The 16,989-nt window shown below is 44.5% G+C and overlaps 1 protein-coding gene across 1 annotated transcript in view; it reads left to right on the top strand.

The window, feature by feature from the left end:
• The first annotated feature begins 237 nt into the window (after positions 1-237).
• The window catches only part of LOC118372496 (serine/threonine-protein kinase 17A-like), a 67,756-nt gene continuing 51,004 nt past the window's right edge, over positions 238-16,989 (top strand). The window contains exon 1 of the mRNA XM_052484001.1: positions 238-842. Coding sequence (XP_052339961.1) covers positions 667-842 — 176 coding nt within the window. The 5' untranslated portion in view covers positions 238-666. The remainder of the gene's footprint in view (positions 843-16,989) is intronic.

The raw sequence follows: 16,989 nt of genomic DNA, 5'->3' as shown, positions 1-16,989 counted from the left end.
GTACCAATGTTAACAAAAAACACTTAAATACATTAATTTTGTCCTAGAAACATTTAAATTAAATGCTGTAGAATTCCATTCATTCTTATGGAGGACTGCGTTTCTGAGGAGGGACAATATGGCCGACAAATCCACTCATTGGCCAACGCATAACAGGACAATCCAGGGTTTTTATACATTATTGATGTGGAGAGCCCTCCCCCTGCCTGTGGTGAAGAAGCACGCGCCGCCCTATTTGGTCAAATTGCTTGTCAATCAAGAGTGCTACCACGGTGACAGAGACAGAGTATCTGACTGTAAATGTGTAATATATTATTTCATCCGTTGTTCAGACAGATGAGCGAGCGAAATCAGATTAGACAGCCCGGTTACAAACAGTCAGTTGAGTTTAAAATATTGAAACATTGTTGCACGCTTCGACATCCTTTAATTACACATGAAAGTAACAGTTTTCTCCTCTGAAATATCCATGAGGGATGCGGTCTTATTTTATCACTCCTAAAGCAGTGAAGTACTGCTACTTTTGTGGTCATATTGTAGCCAACGTCGACTACTAGTCTTCCAGCCTACTAGGGGAGTTGGGGTTGCTGTCGTTGTCTGTTTTGTTTTAAAGTGACAGGAAAGACCGCACGCTGTAAAACATTCAGCCCGGACCGAATCGACGCGATGATTCCTGAATGTCCCCGGAGCCGAGAGACAAGGAGCCGAACGCGGTGCCACTATGGCCAGGTAGCCGAACCAAACCAGAACTGTTTTGGGCTACTTTCCGAGATCAAAACTCTTATCAAGAATGAACCATTCACTGACCACTACACCATCATTCCGGGCAAAGAACTTGGCAGGTAACTAACGTTAATAAGTTCTTAGTAAATAACGTTACTGTAGATCTGGTGCTGAGCATCTATCCAGCTTATCTCTCTGTGAATTGTCTGAAGAACTTCTGAGCTACTGTGTCTGTCTGTTTCCATACTTCTGATAATACTGAAGATGTAGTGCAAAAAAATGTTGCCATTTCTTGAATAGTTTATATTCAAATATCCCCGTTTATGGCTGTGGTAGTTAGATGTGGTAGCTACTAGCTATCTCTAGTTAGATGAGGTAGTCACATCTCCTTTCCTGCTGTCATTGTGTAGGTATTTGTCTGCACCGCAAGTTTTGACATTATTTTATTTAACATTACGCCATGATATTCTGTCCAGCAGTTAAGGGTTTTGCAACATGTATTTTTGATTGTAGACATCCGTGTAAATTGGGGAATCCTTTGAAGGGACTTACGTCAATGTCTCCGCGCACTTGGAGACAAGCCATTCGTGCATTTAATGTTCACCCTTGCGTATAGGGTGCCAGCTGAAAAATCACGCCTCTCTTGTTTGAGAATGCTGGAGAAGGCTATGCATGGCAGGCTATAGCGGTGGGCTTGCATTTTCTCCACAGCAAGGTCACTCGAGTCGTCATATCTTTGCTGAGTGTTTGAACTGCAATGTGAGCTGATGTGTCTGATAAATTGTAAAAAAAAAAAAAATTTAAAGCATCAGTGAAGCACACTAGTTATTTTCTGTAAGGAAAAATGCAATTCCCCTCAGTTTTCAGCCAGTCTTCACTAGGCCTTGTCTTGGGACAGATTCCTTTCCTTCCTAAATGCAGTTCACAAACACTTTGGCAATGGGCTGTATGTTTCAAATTGCCTTTAGTTGCACCAGCGACTTAGCCTAAATGCAGCTCCCTCCATGTTATAAAGTATGATGAAACGCCTGGTAAATACTGCATAGCCGGCTGTATTTACTCTCAATTCAATGATGCCAAAGGAAATACTTGAAGACTATCTTGTCATTGGCGCTTTGAAACTCCAAACTTCACCACTGAATAATGGCTTTTAGTCCACTTCTTGGGAGCCAACTCTGTGGTTCTTTCTCTGCTTCACTGACAGAGAACGAAGGGGGGATTCCAGTGTGGGGTTTTTTTTACGAGTGGAAATGTCTCAGCCTCCTCTTTCCACACAGCTCTCTTAACATGCTAGTCAAAGTTAGGGCAGTGTGTCTGTTGCCCTGTGAGCATTGTAAAGAGCGCCACTTATAGACTAGGCAATGCAAACACCACACTCAACCCTGTGAATGGCACCATGGTGACCCCAAGCAAAACCTACAGCAGGGTAACATATATATATATATATATATGGGATTACTTTGGAACACATTTCCAATACTTATATATATATATTTTTTTATTGTTTTACATAAAATATGTAAAAACACTTAACTAATCAGCTCCATGTGATTTACATTTTGGAAATGTGTTCCAAAGTAATCCCACGCATAATATATATATATATATATATGTGATCTTGTAAGCAAAGTTTGAAATGATTATGTTTTAGTCATATGTTATATCTGTTTGGGTTTCCTGTGGTCAATTTGCAGTCTACAAATGATTTGTAATTATGTTCCTGACCACCTACTCAATAAAATGAAGAAAAAAAATCATCCCCATGGACTAGTTGATGATTCTCCTCTGATTGGATTAAGCCGATAAGAAGTGCGTGAGTCCTGTTGGATGTCAAAGGCATTGTCCTTTTTATAGAAGGCATTTGAGCTATGCATGTCTGTCTGACGTTTTCGGCCATTTATTTCATAAGAGGGACATTCAGAATGTGACTTTGCATCACATGACCTGCCGTTGCGTCTGAGATTAGCCAAAGGCACTCACTTCAAAGTGTTTGACTAAGCCACATCCGAATCAGATCATCGTTCCCTCTGCCCAGTGACCAGCTGCTCGGGAAGTACCCATCTGGTGACTGGTCACAAGCATCCTCTGGCCAAAGCCCCACAATCTCTATCTGATGTTTGTTGCTATGTACGTACTCACTGTTAATTAATTTATCATGGATCATCAAACTGTAGAAAAATACTTTTAAAATGTGAACTCCATACTAGCTCTGTCTGTAGGATCATTTCTTCATGGTATCTGATTGGCTGCCTCTGCTATGTGTGTGTTTGTTTGGCAGAATACCATGGAAACTGCTATCTAGCCTGAGACTGAAGCTTAGTGCCTGCCAATGGGAACAGGAGTTACATTTTGCCATAGGAGAACTTCATGGAACATTGGCTAGTGTATTTTTAGAAAAGGCCCATAAGGAATCACTGTTCCCAGGTCTCAGATGTAGCTGGAATTCACTTTAGTCCTGAAACCACCTCTGTTACTGTGACACTCATCATTCCCCATTAAATTGAATTAGGCCGAGCCTACGCACATGTCTAACGTGTTTGTATGGTGCAATGATCAGATTACAAATAGATTTTTCATCCATAAGGCACATGGATGTCATGAAGTTAGCTGGAGATGCATGATGGCTAACAATCTACAGTGGTCATACTGTACCAACTGATATTACGACCATTAGTATGGTCCTTCTGTAGCTCAGTTGGTAGAGCATGGCGCTTGTAACGCCAGGGTAGTGGGTTCGATTCCTGGGACCACCCATACGTAGAATGTATGCACACATGACTGTAAGTCGCTTTGGATAAAAGCGTCTGCTAAATGGCATTTATTATTATATTATATTAGTCATTTACCGCCTCGATGACAAACATTCAATTACCATGTCTGGACGCCTGAATTGAGGTAGTAGTGTTTTGTTTTGGTTGGCTTTGTATGCTTATTTCTGTAAATCATGTGATTAATGAAGTTATCTGTCTGCAAAGCTGAAGTAAGCACTTGACTAATAAATTACACTACTAAGCTGTTTCATTTGGTTGGGTTGTTTGTAAGTACTTCAGCCGCCAGGAGATTATGAACCTGGTTATTTAGCCTGGAACTCAATCTGAGTTGTGTGTTCTACTGTGCTCGTGTCCCCTGTGTGGTCTACTGTGCTCGTGTCACCTGTGTGTTCTACTGTGCTCGTGTCCCCTGTGTGTTCTACTGTGCTCGTGTCCCCTGTGTGTTCTACTGTGCTCGTGTCCCCTGTGTGTTCTACTGTGCTCGTGTCCCCTGTGTGTTTTACTGTGCTCGTGTCCCCTGTGTGTTCTACTGTGCTCGTGTCACCTGTGTGTTCTACTGTGCTCGTGTCACCTGTGTGTTCTACTGTGCTCGTGTCACCTGTGTGTTCTACTGTGCTCGTGTCACCTGTGTGTTCTACTGTGCTCGTGTCACCTGTGTGTTCTACTGTGCTCGTGTCCCCTGTGTGTTTTACTGTGCTCGTGTCCCCTGTGTGTTTTACTGTGCTCGTGTCCCCTGTGTGTTTTACTGTGCTCGTGTCCCCTGTGTGTTCTACTGTGCTCGTGTCCCCTGTGTGCTTGACTGTGCTCGTGTCCCCTGTGTGTTCTACTGTGCTCGTGTCCCCTGTGTGTTCTACTGTGCTCGTGTCACCTGTGTGTTCTACTGTGCTCGTGTCACCTGTGTGTTCTACTGTGCTCGTGTCCCCTGTGTGTTCTACTGTGCTCGTGTGACCTGTGTGTTCTACTGTGCTCGTGTCACCTGTGTGTTCTACTGTGCTCGTGTGTGGAGCTATCAATGTGGAGCTCTATACAGGAAGTACCAGTACCAGATCAATGTGGAGCTCTATACAGGAAGTACCAGTACCAGATCAATGTGGAGCTCTATACAGGAAGTACCAGTACCAGATCAATGTGGAACTCTATACAGGAAGTACCAGTACCAGATCAATGTGGAGCTCTATACAGGAAGTACCAGTACCAGATATGTAGTTATTAAGAGACTACAGTGGGGCAAAAAAAGTATTTAGTCAGCCACCAATTGTTCAAGTTCTCCCACTTAAAAATATGAGAGAGGCCTGTAATTTTCATCATAGGTACTCTTCAACTATGACAGACAAAATGAGAAAAGTAAATCCAGAAAATCACATTGTAGGATTTTTTATGAATTTATTTGCAAATTATCGTGGAAAATAAGTATTTGGTCAATAACAAAAGTTGATCTCAATACTTTGTTATATACCCTTTGTTGGCAATGACAGAGGTCAAACGTTTTCTGTAAGTCTTCACAAGGTTTTCACACACTGTTGCTGGTATTTTGGCCCATTCCTCCATGCAGATCTCCTCTAGAGCAGTGATGTTTTGGGGCTGTTGCTGGGCAACACGGACTTTCAACTTCCTCCAAAGATTTTCTATGGGGTTGTGATTTGGAGACTGGCTAGGCCACTCCAGGACCTTGAAATGCTTCTTACGAAGCCACTCCTTCGTTGCCCGGGCGGTGTGTTTGGAATCATTGTCATGCTTAAAGACCAAGTTTCATCTTCAATGCCCTTGCTGATGGAAGGAGGTTTTCACTCAAAATCTCACGATACATTCATTCTTTCCTTTACACTGAAAAACAGCCCCAAAGCATGATGTTTCCACCCCCATGCTTCACAGTAGGTATGGTGTTCTTTGGATGCAACTCAGCATTCTTTGTCCTCCAAACATGACGAGTTGAGTTTTTACCATAAAGTTCTATTTTGGTTTCATCTGACCATTTGACATTCTCCCAAATTTCTTCTGGATCATCCAAATGCTCTCTAGCAAACTTCAGACGGGCCTGGACATGTACTGGCTTAAGCAGGGGGACACGTCTGGCACTGCAGGATTCGAGTCCCTGGCGGCGTAGTGTGTTACTGATGGTAGGCTTTATTACTTTGGTCCCAGCTCTCTGCAGGTCATTCACTAGGTCCCCCCGTGTGGTTCTGGGATTTTTGCTCACCGTTCTTGTCATCATTTTGACCCCATGGGGTGAGATCTTGTGTGGAGCCCCATATCGAGGGAGATTATCAGTGGTCTTGTATGTCTTCCATTTCCTAATAATTACTCCCACAGTTGATTTCTTCAAACCAAGCTGCTTACCTATTGCAGATTCAGTCTTCCCAGCCTGGTGCAGGTCTACAATTTTGTTTCTGGTGTCCTTTGACAGCTCTAAGGTCTTCGCTATAGTGGAGTTTGAAGTGTAACTGTTTGAGGTTGTGGACAGGTGTCTTTTATACTGATAACAAGTTCAAACAGGTGCCATTAATACAGGTAACGAGTGGAGGACAGAGGACCCTCTTAAAGAAGAGGTTACAGGTCTGTGAGAGCCAGAAATCTTGCCTGTTTGTAGGTGACCAAATACTTATTTTCCACCATAATTTGCAAATAAATTCATTAAAAATCCTACAATGTGATTTTCTGGATTTTTTTTCTCATTTTGTCTGTCATAGTTGAAGAGTACCTATGATGAAAATTACAGGCGTCTCTCATCTTTTTAAGTTGGAGAACTTGCACAATTGGTGGCTGACTAAATACTTTTTTGCCCCACTATATATACAGGGAGTACCAGTACCAGAACAATGTGGATCTACAGTGCATTCCGAAAGTATTCAGACCACTTGAAGTCGAATGAATTGTCTGTAGGGCTCAGAGACAAGATTGTGTCGAGGCACAGATCTGGGAAAGGGTACAAAAACATTCTGCAGCGTTGAAGGTCCCCAAGAACACAGTGGCCTCCATCATTCTGCAGTGTTGAAGGTCCCCAAGAACACAGTGGCCTCCATCATTCTTAAATGAAAGAAGTTTGGAACCACCAAGACTCTTCCTAACTGAGTGATCGGGGGAGAAGGGCCTTAGTTAGGGAGGTGACCAAGAACCTGATGGTCACTCTGACAGAGCTCCAGAGTTCCTCTGTGGAGATGGTTGTCCTTCAAGAATGTTCTCCCATCTCTGCAACACTCCACCAATCAGGCAAAAGGCATTTTTTCAAGCAATAATTTTGCTACGACTGTCTGTAAGTGATTTGAACAAGGAGCCTAATGGAAAGGATATGTAACCTGCAAACTGTCTGTTATTGGCAGAGAGATTTGTTTATTTGTTATTTGTCTTTTAACCTATACCCCCAGGTGACGTTGTCAGGCAGGCCAATACTCCACAGTGCAAAACGAGCTGAAATTTTAGGCCGTCTTTTCAAACAACTCTTACACTAAAATGGTATTGTCATTTTCACAATTTCACACAGTATTATTTAAACCTCATGGTGTGGAAATATCCATAAAACACAGGAAACCCCGTTTTTGACTGCACTGCCTCTTTAAGACTGTGTCTTCAGGCCTTGGTTCCAAGGAATTCACTGGATAAATAGAGTAGTTTAAAGGCTATACTCGTTGTATAGGTGTGCAACCACTCGTAGTTTAGTTCGTCAAGGAATTAGGTTGGTAGCAGGGCTAAAAGCATCAGTGTTGCTGTCGTCTAAATATTTGGAGCTTTTTAAGTATTTTTATTATGGTTTCAGTTAAAAACCACTATATCACATGCCTCAGGCAGCATACAGATGACACCAAGATATCCCAGGATTACATAGAGAGAAATTAGAGCACGTTAACCCAGGATTAAGTAGAGAGAGGCTAGAGCACGTTAACCCAGGATTACATAGAGAGAAATTAGAGCATGTTAACCCAGGATTAAGTAGAGAGAGGCTAGAGCACGTTAACCCAGGATTAAGTAGAGAGAGGCTAGAGCACGTTAACCCAGGATTAAGTAGAGAGAGGCTAGAGCACGTTAACCCAGGATTAAATAGAGAGAGCATAGAGCACGTTAACCCAGGATTAAGTAGAGAGAGGCTAGAGCACATTAACCCAGGATTAAATAGAGAGAGATTAGAGCACATTAACCCAGGATTAAATAGAGCGAGGCTAGAGCACATTAACCCAGGATTAAGTAGAGAGAGGAGCACATTAACCCAGATTAAATAGAGAGATTAGAGCACAACGGATTAAATAGAGAGAGATTAGGATTAAGTTAAATAGAGCGAGGCTAGAGCACATTAACCCAGGATTAAGTAGAGAGACGTTAACCCAGGATTAAGTAGAGAGAGATTAGAGCACATTAACCCAGGATTAAATAGCACATTAACCCAGGATTAAATAGAGCACATTAACCCAGGATTAAATAGAGCGAGGCTTAGAGCACATTAACCCAGAGCACATTAACCCACATTAACCCAGGATTAAATAGAGCGAGGCTAGAGCACATTAACCCAGGATTAAATAGAGAGAGGCTAGAGCACATTAACCCAGGATTAAATAGAGCGAGGCTAGAGCACATTAACCCAGAATTAAATAGAGAGAGATTAGAGCACATTAACCCAGGATTAAATAGAGCGAGGCTAGAGCACATTAACCCAGGATTAAATAGAGCGAGGCTAGAGCACATTAACCCAGGATTAAATAGAGCGAGGCTAGAGCACATTAACCCAGGATTAAATAGAGCGAGGCTAGAGCACATTAACCCAGGATTAAATAGAGCGAGGCTAGAGCACATTAACCCAGGATTAAATAGAGCGAGGCTAGAGCACAACCCAGGATTAAATAGAGCGAGGCAGGCACATTAAATATTAAATAGAGCGAGGCTAGAGCACATTAACCCAGGATTAAATAGAGCGAGGCTAGAGCACATTAACCCAGGATTAAAGGATTAAATAGAGCGAGGCTAGAGCACAACCCAGGATTAACCTAGAGCAGGATTAAATAGAGCGAGGCTAGAGCACATTAACCCAGGATTAAATAGAGCACATTAACCCAGGAGAGCTAGAGCACATTAACCCAGGATTAAATAGAGCGAGGCTAGAGCACATTAACCCTAGAGCACATTAACCCAGGATTAAATAGAGCGAGGCTAGAGCACATTAACCCAGGATTAAATAGAGCGAGGCTAGAGCACATTAACCCACAATTAAATAGAGCGAGGCTAGAGCACATTAACCCAGGATTAAGTAGAGCGAGGCTAGAGCACGTTAACCCAGGATTAAGTAGAGCGAGGCTAGAGCACGTTAACCCAGGATTAAGTAGAGCGAGGCTAGAGCACGTTAACCCAGGATTAAATAGAGCGAGGCTAGAGCACATTAACCCAGGATTAAATAGAGCGAGGCTAGAGCACGTTCTACTGCTCTCTGGTGAAATCCATCACATTTATTTCCACTTTGCTTCATCTCTTTTGGATCTTGCCAGTCCTGCTCTAATAAATTAAACTGGGTTTACATCTTAAAACAATAGCCATATGGGATATTCAGTTTTTCAAGTAGTTTAGTCTCTAGGCCAAAATTAAAGCCTGTTCATATTACTAAGGGCTGTATGACTGAAAGTAGTGCTAAAACTCTTAAAATAATCCTGTCATATCACCATTGAATGTTTTGAAGAAAAGTTCTGATGTTTTCCCCATAACATTCCAGTGGTCTTTCAGTGTCTCATCAGGGGAGAAAAAAATGCTCTGTCATCATGGATTAATAAGAGAGTGTGTCGTTTTAGAATTTCTCTAGACTGCAGTTACAGCAGGCTGTGGGCGGGTGGTACGCCCTCCCGTACTCCCCCGGTATCTAAAACATCAAGTCATCTGCACACACACACACACACACTCCTTGGGATAGCTCACATCGTCGTGTGTGTGTGTGTGCCTGCCTGTCAGTGTGGTCCCGGTCCCAAACCCCTTTTACTAACCCCTATCATGTTTTGAACAAAACCTCCCCCTCTGTTTCTCACAGAAGGAATCTATGTGTCTTGACAGTCAGGCAGGATACCATGACATCATCGCCCAAGCTTTTCATGTTGTTTGAGTCTCGCGGCAGGGCCGGAGGCAACATTTGCTGAGCGCCGTGGAAACAGCCAACCGCTGAGAAATGAGGGGGGAGGACATGTGAAAGCCAGGTTTGTTATTGAACCCCATCCACGAGATCCCTCTTGTGTCAAGAGATGATGGGCAGGGCAGGGAGGGGTGTAACGTCACTCTATTCATCCTCCCTTCAAAGCAATTTAATGACGTTGATTTAACTTCCAGTTCTCCTACAGCTGTTGCACGCCTCAGCAAGAAATCTCTCATTTCTGTCATCAACTGGGCCGAATCCGGTTTTCTGTTGATTATTAACGCATGCCGTTGAGACCCTGTAGGATTAAAATGGTGCTACGTGCTGTGGTGTTACCTTTCTCCCTCAGCAAATTCAATCTGTCATGCCCTTTCACATGTACTGAGCCTGTGTGGAGAGAGAGAAATCCAGGCGAGGAAGTCTAACACGAGTATGGAAATTGTTCATCTCCACATAGGCGTGGCGAGTGAACCGCGTCTTTTATTGTGGCCGATTAACCACAATGTAACGGATCCTGAGCCACACTGAAGAGACACGGTGGGATTTAGAAACCGACATCCCCAGGGGAGGGCGACGAGGCAGCCCAGGGGAGGGCGACGAGGCAGCCCAGGGGAGGGCGACGAGGCAGCCCAGGGGAGGGCGACGAGGCAGCCCAGGGGAGGGCGACGAGGCAGCCCAGGGGAGGGCGACGAGGCATCCCAGGGGAGGGCGACGAGGCATCCCAGGGGAGGGCGACGAGGCATCCCAGGGGAGGGCGACGAGGCATCCCAGGGGAGGGCGACGAGGCAGCCCAGGGGAGGGCGACGAGGCAGCCCAGGGGAGGGCGACGAGGCATCCCAGGGGAGGGCGACGAGGCAGCCCAGGGGAGGGCGACGAGGCATCCCAGGGGAGGGCGACGAGGCATCCCAGGGGAGGGCGACGAGGCATCCCAGGGGAGGGCGACGAGGCATCCCAGGGGAGGGCGACGAGGCATCCCAGGGGAGGGAGACGAGGCAGCCCAGGGGAGGGCGAAGAGGCAGCCCAGGGGAGGGCGACGAGGCAGCCCAGGGGAGGGCGATGAGGTAATGCCCTTTCCCAAGGTATTCAGAAAATGTCCCTCTCTGTGCCCAAAGAACAAATGAATAGGCAACCCATCTTCCTCTCTCTCTGTCCCACTCCTCTACACACAGGGGGTCACATAATGTCAGAGTTCATTAGGCACAGAGTAAACAGGCCTTTGGTTTCAGTCCTGGCGTTGGTAAAGAGCTCAAAGGCCCTTTTCTTATTGAGGAAAATGAGCAGTCAGTAGGAGCTCTTTGCTCTGCCTTGCTGTTTGTTCTAAAGGTGATGAGGCCATTGCAGCCATTGCCTCATTTACTCCCACGTTCACTCTCTGTTTGCCCGTTGACGATTAATGGAGCTCTTTGAGAAGATGGCCGCACCTACTCAGGACACTCGGGTGACACTGCAAACCTGTGAAAACAACACTAGAAGAAAAGTAGTTGATTCCCAGGCTGCCAAAACAGTGACAGACGCAGGGAGCAGGCCGACAAACACGGTAACCTCCCTTCTATGCGACTCTCCCCTCATACTGGCAGTGTGAAAGATTAGGATTTCAGCAACTGGCTCCAATACCCAAACTGACATAGTAGAAAAATCCCAGTTGTAAATGAGAACTCGTTCTCAACTAGCCTACCTGGTTAAATAAAGGTGTTCTCAACTGGCCTACCTGGTTAAATAAAGGTGTTCTCAACTAGCCTACCTGGTTAAATAAAGGTGTTCTCAACTAGCCTACCTGGTTAAATAAAGGTGTTCTCAACTAGCCTACCTAGTTAAATAAAGGTGAAATAAAAATAAACAAATAAAAAAACTGGATAAAAGCATCTGCTGAATGACTATAATGTAGTCTGGCTTTTGGTATCCTGTCAACTCTTCTGTCAGCTGGAGACCTTGTCTGCATTCTATAGAACCTGCACTGTGATGCCAGCGTTTTTGACCCTATTGACTGGCCACGAGATAGCCGACCAGAAGGTTTTTGACCCTATTGACTGGCCACGAGATAGCCGACCAGAAGGTTTTTGACCCTATTGACTGGCCACGAGATAGCCGAACAGAAGGTTTTTGACCCTATTGACTGGCCACGAGATAGCCGAACAGAAGGTTTTTGACCCTATTGACTGGCCACGAGATAGCCGAACAGAAGGTTTTTAACCCTATAGACTGGCCACGAGATAGCCGAACAGAAGGTTTTTAACCCTATAGACTGGCCACGAGATAGCCGAACAGAAGGTTTTTAACCCTATTGACTGGCCACGAGATAGCCGAACAGAAGGTTTTTGACCCTATTGACTGGCCACGAGATAGCCGAACAGAATGTTTTTACCGAATGCTCAGTAACATGAGAGTTTGACACCTACCGGTTAGATGATCGGGCTGCTCCATCAGTCTATGTCTAACATAGCAACAACTTTAATGCCATGATTATACAGGTGGTAAGAGTCCTAAGAGTACTGGCCTCACTTTTCTTAAGCATCGGTCTGTCAGAGCCATATTTACAGACACCTGATGACCTCTTATCACTCTACCCATACCCACTGTGTGTAACTCTTAAATATGGGACCAATCATCTATGTAGAGGACATTTCTAAGGGGACGATCCTGCCGAGTCTAATTCAATAAAGCTCTGTCAACGACTTTGTCTCAAGCCCCCCCACCCCCACCCCACCCCACCATAGTTTGGTGGAGAGATGTTATATTCCTAGAATTGCCACTCTTTTAACCTGGACGTTATCGTACATACTTACCTTGAGGTGACTTTCCCCATGTAACGGATGTGAAATGACTAGCTTAGTTAGCGGTGCGCGCTAAATAGTGTTTCAATCGGTGACGTCACTTGCTCTGAGACCTTGAAGTAGTGGTTCCCCTTGCCCTGCAAGGGCCGCGGCTTTTGTGGAGCGATGGGTACCGATGCTTCGAGGGTGACTGTTGTTGATGTGTGCAGAGGGTCCCTGGTTCGCGCCCGGGTATGGGCGAGGGGGCGGTCTAAAGTTATACTGTTACACCCACTCAAGGGCTACCGTGTGGAATATTTTCAAAATAAAAGGAGAGCAGCCATTAAGCTTTTGGCTTATTATATTCATCTTGTTTTCTGCTTGGATGCCTGCCACTGCAAAAAAATATGTATGGAAGTAAAGATGTCAATTTAATTTAAATAAAATGTGTGATTAATTATTTTATTTTTTAAATGGATCTTTAGCCCAAAAGCTCAAATGGTCCAAACGTGCAGTTTTACAGTTTTGGTCAAAAATAACAACCTTACTTCCTCTTGATGAAGTCCACTAGTTTAGGGCCACAGCCATCTGTTCTGAATCGACCGTTCCTGGGTCACAGTCAATGTGACTGATCCAGCAGTCACCCGCTTTCTGTGTACACATGACAGCCATCTCTTTCAGGGTGTTGTCCGTGTGAGGCCACCGGCTTTTGGAAATGTGCTGACATGGCTGCAGAAAAGGCTGTGGTCTGTTTTAAAAGTTTCTCCATGTACACAAGCCTTAAATCAAAGGCTGATGTGTGCCTGCTGAACTTGGAACATTTTGGTATAGTGTGCAGTACTTGCATTGAGGGTACAGTCTGAGTTTTCTCCTCAGTAGCATGCAGATAGTGGCCCAGCTATACGCAATATAAATAGGCTAGTTGTCTCTCCCCTGGAGTGAGCCTTAGAGCATTCCAGGTCCAGCACCCCGTGTCCAGCACCCCGTGTCCAGCACCCCGTGTCCAGCACCCCGTGTCCAGCACCCCGTGTCCAGTACTGTAAACATAGCACAGATTCATGGCCGACTTGATGAACGTCACACAGCGTCACACAGATTGGAATCATCTGAAACGTTTTGGTATCAAAGCCTCATGACCACCCAGTGGGTGAGAGTCCGGACGGGACGAGGATGCAGTGGTGGCTGGGCCGCTAGTTAGGCTAGGGCTGGGCCGCTGGTTAGGCTAGGGCTGGGCCGCTGGTTAGGCTAGGGCTGGGCCGCTGGTTAGGCTAGGGCGGGGCGTTGGATAGGCTAGGGCTGGGCCGCTGGTTAGGCTAGGGCTGGGCCGCTGGTTAGGCTAGGGCTGGGCCGCTGGTTAGGCTAGGGCGGGGCGTTGGATAGGCTAGGGCTGGGCCGCTGGTTAGGCTAGGGCTGGGCCGCTGGTTAGGCTAGGGCTGGGCCGCTGGTTAGGCTAGGGCGGGGCGTTGGATAGGCTAGGGCTGGGCCGCACCACTGCCACCACGCAAACCTCATCTAGGGCAGGGTTTATTTCTTTAGATAAGACAATTGTAAAGGTGATACCTGCCTCTATACTAGGACCCTGCCTCTATAATAGGACTGGGAATTACCAGGGACCTCAACATACCATATTATCACCATACTGAGAGACCTCACCATACAATATTATCACCATACCATATTATAACCATACTGAGGGGACTCACCATACCATATTATAACCATATTATAACCATACCATATTATCACCATACTGAGAGACCATACCATATTATCATCATACTGAGACCTCACCATACAATATTATCACCACACTGAGAAGCCTCACCATACCATATTATCATCATACTGAGAGACTTCACCATACCATATTATCACCATACCATATTATCACCATACTGAGAGACCTCACCATACCATATTATCACCATACTGAGACCTCACCACACCATATTATCACCATACCATATTATCACCATACCATATTATCACCATACTGAGACCTCACCATACCATATTATCACCATACCATATTATCACCATATTGAAGGACCTCACCATACCATATTATCACCATATTGAGGGACCTCACCATACCATATTATCACCATATTGAGGGACCATACCATATTATCACCATACTGAGGGACCATACCATATTATCACCATACTGAGGGACCATACCATATTATCACCATACTGAGACACCTCACCATATTATCACCATACCATATTATCACCATACTCGAGACACCTCACCATATTATCACCATACCATATTATCACCATACCATATTATCACCATACTGAGGGACCTCACCATACCATATTATCACCATACTGAGGGACCATACCATATTATCACCATACTGAGGGACCATACCATATTATCACCATACTGAGGGACCATACCATATTATCACCATACCATATTATCACCATACAATATTAACACCATACCATATTATCACCATACTGAGGGACCATACCATATTATCACCATACTGAGACACCTCACCATATTATCACCATACCATATTATCACCATACAATATTAACACCATACCATATTATCACCATACTGAGGGACCATACCATATTATCACCATACTGAGACACCTCACCATATTATCACCATACCATATTATCACCATACAATATTAACACCATACCATATTATCACCATACTGAGAGACCTCAACATACAATATTATCACCATACTGAGACACCTCACCATATTATCACCATACCATATTATCACCATACCATATTATCACAATACTGAGGGACCTCACCATACAATATTATCACCATACCATATTATCACCATACCATAACTTCACAATACTGAGGGAACTCACCATACCATATTATCACCAAACCATATTATCACAATACTGAGGGACCTCACCATACCATATTATCACCATGCCATATTATCACCATACCATATTATCACCATACCATATTATCACAATACTGAGGGACCTCACCATACCATGTTATCACCACACCACATTATCACCATACCATAACTTCACAATACTGAGGGAACTCACCATACCATATTATCACAATACTGAGGGACCTCACCATACCATATTATCACCATACCATATTATAACCATATTGAGGGACCTCACCATACCATATTATCACCATGCCATATTATCACCATACCATATTATCACCATACCATATTATCACAATACTGAGGGACCTCACCATACCATGTTATCACCACACCACATTATCACCATACCATATTATCACCATACTGAGACACCTCACCATACCATATTATCACCATACCATATTATAACCATATTGAGGGACCTCAACATACCATATTATCACCATACTGAGACACCTCACCATACCATATTACCACCAAACCATATTATCACCACACTGAGGAGCCTCACCATACCATATAATCACCATACTGAGAGACCTCACCATACCATATTATCACCATACCATATTATCACCAAACCATATTATCACCACACTGAGAAGCCTCATCATACCATATTATCACTATACTGAGAGACCTCACCATACCATATTATCACTATACTGAGAGACCTCACCATACCATATTATCACCATACCATATTGAGGGATCTCACCATACCATATTGAGGGATCTCACCATACCATATTGAGGGACCTCACCATACCATATTATCACCATACCATATTATCACCATACCATATTATCACTATACTGAGAGACCTCAACATACCATATTATCACTATACTGAGAGACCTCACCATACCATATTATCACCATACCATATTGAGGGATCTCACCATACCATATTATCACCATACCATATTGAGGGATCTCACCATACCATATTGAGGGACCTCACCATACCATATTATCACCATACCATATTGAGGGATCTCACCATACCATATTGAGGGACCTCACCATACCATATTATCACCATACCATATTGAGGGATCTCACCATACCATATTATTACCTTACGGAGGGACTTTACTATATTTAGGTGCGGATAAGTATTGCGATTCGATGCTGAGGTTTTATTGTGATTTGATGTTCCAAGCATAATGCTCACAATATGTCTGCTACAGAGGGACAAGAGAGAGAGCCATGATAACTCGTTTTGATCATTCATAGACAAGTGCTGAAAACCAATTGCAATATTGTCAAAACGATGCGATACAATATGTCACTGTATTATTCAGGTTTTAAGAAGCCTTGCGGCAGCTGGGACTTGGTTAGTGTATCAGTCGTGGAGGTACGAAGGATTGGCTCATCAGAAAGCCTGTAAGACTCAGCCATGGAGTCGTCAGGTGAAAGCCTGTAAGACTCAGCCATGCCATCAGGTGAAAGCCTGTAAGACTCAGCCATGCCATCAGGCCTGTAAGACTCAGCCATGCCTCAGGTGAAAGCAGGCCTGGTGAAAGCCTAAGACTCAGCCATGCCTTCAGGCCTGTAAGACTCAGCCATGCCATCAGGTGAAAGCCTGTAAGACTCAGCCATGCCATCAGGTGAAAGCCTGTAAGACTCAGCCATGCCTGTAAGACTCAGGCCTGTAAGACTCAGCCATGCCTTCAGGCCTGTAAGACTCAGCCATGCCATCAGGTGAAAGCCTGTAAGACTCAGCCATGCCATC

The sequence above is a fragment of the Oncorhynchus keta genome, chromosome 28 (genome assembly GCF_023373465.1).
Source record: "Oncorhynchus keta strain PuntledgeMale-10-30-2019 chromosome 28, Oket_V2, whole genome shotgun sequence".
NCBI lineage: Eukaryota > Metazoa > Chordata > Actinopteri > Salmoniformes > Salmonidae > Oncorhynchus > Oncorhynchus keta.
This window is presented reverse-complemented; position numbering and strand designations above follow the sequence as displayed.